This window comes from Euwallacea similis, chromosome 4, assembly GCF_039881205.1.
Source record: "Euwallacea similis isolate ESF13 chromosome 4, ESF131.1, whole genome shotgun sequence".
In the NCBI taxonomy this organism is placed as follows: domain Eukaryota; kingdom Metazoa; phylum Arthropoda; class Insecta; order Coleoptera; family Curculionidae; genus Euwallacea; species Euwallacea similis.
This window is the reverse complement of record NC_089612.1, coordinates 1,297,904-1,303,903: the sequence shown is the minus strand read 5'-3', so window position 1 is coordinate 1,303,903 and position 6,000 is coordinate 1,297,904. Positions and strand designations below refer to the sequence as shown.

General features: G+C 35.1%; 1 protein-coding gene across 1 annotated transcript in view; it reads left to right on the top strand.

The window, feature by feature from the left end:
- Nucleotides 1–3,001: 3,001 nt before the first annotated feature.
- Nucleotides 3,002–6,000, top strand: part of rk (rickets) — a 55,058-nt gene continuing 52,059 nt past the window's right edge. The window contains exons 1-2 of the mRNA XM_066388934.1: nucleotides 3,002–3,255; nucleotides 5,773–5,977. Coding sequence (XP_066245031.1) covers nucleotides 3,153–3,255; nucleotides 5,773–5,977 — 308 coding nt within the window. The 5' untranslated portion in view covers nucleotides 3,002–3,152. The remainder of the gene's footprint in view (nucleotides 3,256–5,772; nucleotides 5,978–6,000) is intronic.

Genomic DNA, 6,000 nt, shown 5'->3' with positions numbered 1-6,000 from the left:
AGTTGGTCTGTGGAGGAGCGTGGGGCGCCGACGCAGACTTTGTTTTGTTTTCAACAACCTGTCGTCTATCTTTTGATAATGAGGACTTTGAAAAAGTGTTTATCATAAAATTTATCTTATCAGCGTGTAGAATTAGCGATTATTTACCTGGGGAGTAATGGAATCCTGTGTGGAAGCCAGCAAATTCGAGTACAAGTCAGACGAAAATTCGTAAATTACGAGAAAATTTTACATTTTTGCGCTTGATGCGGAATTTATACGTAAATGTAAATTTCTACGAAAAAAACGACCATATTAATGCGAATCAGAACAATCGTTACCAATAACAAAAGAAGAAAGTGGAAGAGAGAAAAAGGAAGAAAATCTCATCTTAAAAATATTTTTTTAAACTATTTGTTGACTTTCCATTTTTCATTGTTTTCGCATATAAATATAATATATCAGGCGCCATCTAGTAGCCATTCCGTCGTTTCCAAGCATTAACGAGATAATGAATAAAGGGATCCTATCGTACATCCGTCAAATTTGGACAGCGAAGTTTTATCAGAATGAAAAAATATCGTTTTAAAGATTATCTGTAAACTTCAATTTTCAATTTTTGAAGTTTTCCGTGGCAGCCGAATTGAATATTACTAGCGCCATCTAGAAGCAAGCATTTTGGCACAATCATAGAAAGTTCTCTACAGGACTCTATATTTTTTCATTGTACTCTTATTAAAGTTTTATAAAATTATTTTACAATATTTCTTTTGTATGATTTAGCCATTATTTATTATGGTGCCTCAGTCTATTTTATGGCTAAAAACGAATAAGAGTTAATTGTTTAAATATTGGTTAAAACTGTCATATAGATAAATTTAACTCTAATTTCCGCGCTAAGAAATTTTTTATTCGCCATCAAGGCAAGAAGATTCTTAATTCAGTGGTTCAGTTACGCAATTTACCTTCAAAAAAGTATTATAAATTTTATACGTCAAATAACAATTTAAGTTGTATGGTGGCAAAATTGCAAAATTAGTATAACAAAATTGAAATTTACTCTGAAAAAACTATCAGTTTTAAAGATATCAAATTTTCATTATAAAAATATATTTATGAAGTATTTCAATATTTATTTTAGAAATAAGGAAAGTCTAGTTTCAAGCTTTTTTAAGAGAGGAAGAATAGGTAAGCAAAAAAGGGATAAGAGTGCTGCTGAACTTTAAAGATTTTAAACTTCACTCACCATCAATAATCCGATTTTCAAAGGGAGAGGCGAAAGTGACTAAGATTTTTGAGAAATTTAACAAATAATATTGCGCTTCAAACTTTGGGAAACTAAAACAGGATATTCTAAATTTTCCTAAAAAAGTTCTTTTTCTTGAAGAATGTCTTGAAATCATCTTCCCTGGATTTTTATCTGGATTTACCCACTTTTTTCCGTTAAGTAATTAACGGAAGAGTTGAAACTTAAAGAAATTTTAAAGATAAAGACAGATGAAAATGGATTTTTGAGGAAATAAAATTTTCTAAGTAAAATAAAAAGTTTTGAATTTTAAGAAGTATTAAAACTGAGCTTACATTTATTAGAAGTTTCTCTGTAACGAGTAGAAAGAAGAAAATGTAGAACATTTCTTGGTATGTATAAAGACACAAGAAAAGTACCTTGATGTAATGAGTAATATGATAATCACATCAAGACTTCGTTTTCTGGATCAAGATCACCATTACCTTCACAATTTACTATTTATATAATTATAAAATTTTTAATAATCATATGTAAAAAATCAAACTCTTTCTGTAACTGAAGTTAAAATAAAATTAAATATTTGCCTTGATATCCAGATAATTTTTAGATAAAATTGATGGCAACTCCAAAGACCAAAGTACGTCACTGTCTTGGGCACATTTTAATATTCCGAAGAGGTTTTTTGACGAAATGATTGATTGCAATTTGTAATGTGAAATGCTTAGAGGCTGGTATGATTTTTGAGGCATTTGATATAAGACAAGACTTATATAGTTATTAATAATTCATACCAGCTCCACAGACTACGATACACCACTATCTTTAGCATAGGTTGATACACTAGAAAAAAGACTTTAAAGTTTTTAATTTTGGGCTTGAACTTTAAGCGTTAAAAATCAAAGAAGTAGTCGTTGAGAAGGACTTGAAATAAAAATAAACTTCTTGACGATTTAATTGTTATTATAAATTGATGTTAGCCTTTATGGACCAAGACACGCAACTGCTTTTGTCATTGTTTAATACGCTAGAAAATACTTTTCCAAGCTTGGATTTTTGAACTTAAAATGTTACAAGTCTGAGACGCAACTGATGTATGGGAAGCATTTAAAATAAAAATGGACTTTTTGCCGACCCCATTAGTTTTATGAATTGACGACAACTCCCTAGCCCAAAACACATAATTTTGTCACTGTTTTTATGTAACAAAAAAGGGTCTTTTAAATTGGAAGCGTTGAGCTTTAGGCGTTAGAAATCAGAAGCAATTTTTTAGATGTCTCCAGGAGATTACCATATAGCAAAAGTTTTTGAGCTTCAGAACGTTTAACATAAGCCTGCAGGATTTGACTTGATCCTTATATGGAGAAAGGTAAGAAAGCCGAGGGTTTTGCACCGAAAAGAGTAAGTTGACATGGATTTTGAGCCTCGATGATTTCGAGATTAACTTGATTTATGGAGCTTAGACCAGACATAGATACTTTTCTTTCTGCGTAGTAAATTAGGGCACCCAGATAGCATCTAAGTTGACGTGTCCAGAGTCCAAACAGGGCGTTTTTGAAATGTAACCTTTGAGTTAAGTGCTTAAACGCATTATCCGAAGCCGGTTTGTATGGTCCAAATTCTCAACATATTTGACTTATTCAAGCCTGAGTCCTAATTTACGTGCTCTAATATATTTTTTCGAGTTATCTCCGAGAGCCGAAATCCTCTTTGACCATTACCGAAAGAATGAAGGAAGAGATGGAATTTTTGCATACGGTTTGTGAGTGGACCAACGCATCGCAAACCGGTCCGCGAGCATATTGCGAGCAATGGCGAGGGACTCGCGGCGCGTCACTCAGTTGCACCTCAACCTCGAAAGACGCGCGTCGCAGCGCCGAAGAACACGTCGTGAACCACCTTTAGGACGTCGTTTTCCGCGACGACCATGCGGCTAAAGCCGCTTGGACAAAGTGCTTCGCGGAAAATTCGGACTATTTTGGATCTATCATGTGATTTTGTCATGGCTTCGTCCTCACCATGGAAAAAATGTATGTAGTTATTTTGGGAAAATTTGAAATTTTTGTAAAAAAAAGTTTGAAAAAATCATTTCAACTTGTTCGAATCAAAAATCCTTGGTTGAGACATTCGGTTTTTTATGACCTTAGGACAGGAAATATCACTTCCTTTTAAGTCACTCTTTGATCTAATCATGACCCATTTTATAAACTTTGCACCAGAAATTTCTGAGGACCCGTTACAGATTGGCAGATGGTAAACAATTATTGTAACTTAATTAGAACTCTGTCAATCTGCCTAAGAATATACTGTTTTATGCAACAAATCAGAATACAATATAACTCAATAGCCTTCCAAATATAGCATAATTTGGACACTTATGTATATTGCAAGGTCGACCCACTTTACGCGTGCAAGCGTACATACTTGCAGCACAGTAATTAACTTACGATTGGTTGAATCACTGTCAGATAGATGAAAAAGTTAGTAAAACTGGGGAAATGCTCTTTACTTAATTGTAGATTTATGGTAATTGTTAGGTACTTATATAAGGAACATTGAGGGTACATATGGTACCTGCACATAAGACAGATTGCGTTCTTGGGAGTCCCATGATCTGCCTTGAAGAAAATAAATTTAGAGAATCTAACTGAAGTCTGCCTTCAAAAAGAGCTTATAGATCAACTTTCTGAGCCGATTTTCAAATTATCGCTTCTTATTGTTGTGGATCTTTTTCCCCTCGTGTCCAGTCCGCCCCGTTGCATAAATCCTTTGGCAATTCGTTAGCCTCATACTCTCGACTAATTTTTTTAAAATCTAAAACACCTTCTTGCTTTCAGTCAGACTAGCATTCTCCAGCTTGGTTACCAAACCCCAAGTTGAATTTTTATTTAACGCCACAATCCCATCGTCAACAACTCTTTCCAAACTTCATAATCTGGTATTGCTTTAGTAACTTGTGAACTCGTATGGACTTTTTCTAGGAAAGTTCCAACGTTTAAAAATGTATGATATTCTTCAGAGTCTTTTAAATATCCTGGTTGAGCCATCTCTCTCATAATTCTGGTGGGTGTAGGTTATTTATTCGCTTCGACACCCCATTTTCCAATTTCGTCACTGAAATTCAAGCTGTTTCCTGGCTTTTACCCTCCTTACCCCTTGAATTGGGGTTATTTTTAGTGTAATGTTCATCTTAATTTATATTTTCATCCATCAATAACTCAGTGTAAGTCATATTTGGTTCTGCAGTTGTGGTCTTGGATTTTCTTCTTCAATGGATCCAAAGGCTGCCAATTATGGCGACCACCAATCACAATGCAAGCTGTACTCTTTGAATCAGGCCTAACTGAGGCTTTCTGCTTTGGTATATGCTTGGCTGCACATCCAAAAGTTTTTAAATTTTCAAAATTTTGCTTCTTCTTGTAATAAACTTCAGCTGGGGTATTCCTTGTTAAGGCAGAGGGTTTCTATTCAATAAATAGTGTTGCTTACGATGCAGCTCCTTGCAACATATTTTAATCCCATTTTGATTCTACAATCATCGGTCGGGAACTTTGCAATAAGGCGATGTGTAATAAATAATAAAAATTGTTATGTTTAACCCTTCCGCTTTGCCATTCAGTTGAGAAGTGCGAAGAATGGACGATTTTACGTAAATGGGGCAAAAAATTGGATTCACACGAAGTAAAAAAGGGTGAAAGTGTGAATGGAAAGGGCCCCGTAGAGCCTTATTACAAGGCTCGGACCCATTCGCTTTACTACTGCTGCCAGGAATTTCACCTAAACTACTCGGGCTCTTCAGATGAAGAGGGCTTAGCTTACCTGCTGGACAAACCGCTGGCTGTAAAACGACTTAAAACCAGACCGAAAATCTAAAATTATTATTGACCAATTTATTTAAAGCGAATTTCAATAATTTTGATCCAAAATAATATCGCAATTGTTTGCTTTCAAATCTCAAAACTCTAAAAGTGTTAGTAATCAAGAAGTCGACCGTAAAATTTTATTGACCGCTTTGAGTGCCCGAGTTCCAAAGAACTTGTTGAAATTTATATGTCAGTAAAACTTTACCATTACAAGTTTCCGCACATAGAAAGTCGAGTGGGTGTCATGAACATATTTATTTCTCGAAGTCTGATCCTGGAAAAGCGCCGACTTCAATTTAACTTTTACAATTGATTTCCCGATCCTTGGAATGAGCAATGCAATCATGTGAGTGATTCGCTTCTATATTGTGTTCAATCTCAGTGAGATTCATTTACATGCGAAAAAATCTAATAAAATATCAAGGAAAAATTGTTCCTGCTAGAGATATAAATTTGGGTAGAGTTATATGGGGAATTTTTCTGAAGCTTAATGGACCAGCAGAGCCTCAAAAACGCAATAACTTTCGCCCCAATGACAGCAGGATGTCACATATTCATGGCTCTAATTTTGCCAAGAATCTTTTAATTTAATCCAGCAGGAATTCACTTTGATTTACTTCTCTATATTATCATGTAACTCAGGAATGGTGTAGTACTCTTTAGAAATTATGATTTGATTTTCAGATAAATCATCTGCACTGCTATCACTGCTATTATCAGTACTGCTGCTACCATGTGGGGGTGCAATAGGGTTCACTGAAGAGACTTTCTCGCCCTGTCCAGTGTTCGGACAAGGGCGGTGCTATTGCACCCCCGATCTTCACGAGTTTCAGTGCCGGGGTGCCGGATTTACCGAGGTTCCTGAGCTGCCTTATAGCATCAGTAAATTGTAAGTAACAGAGGAGTTTATTA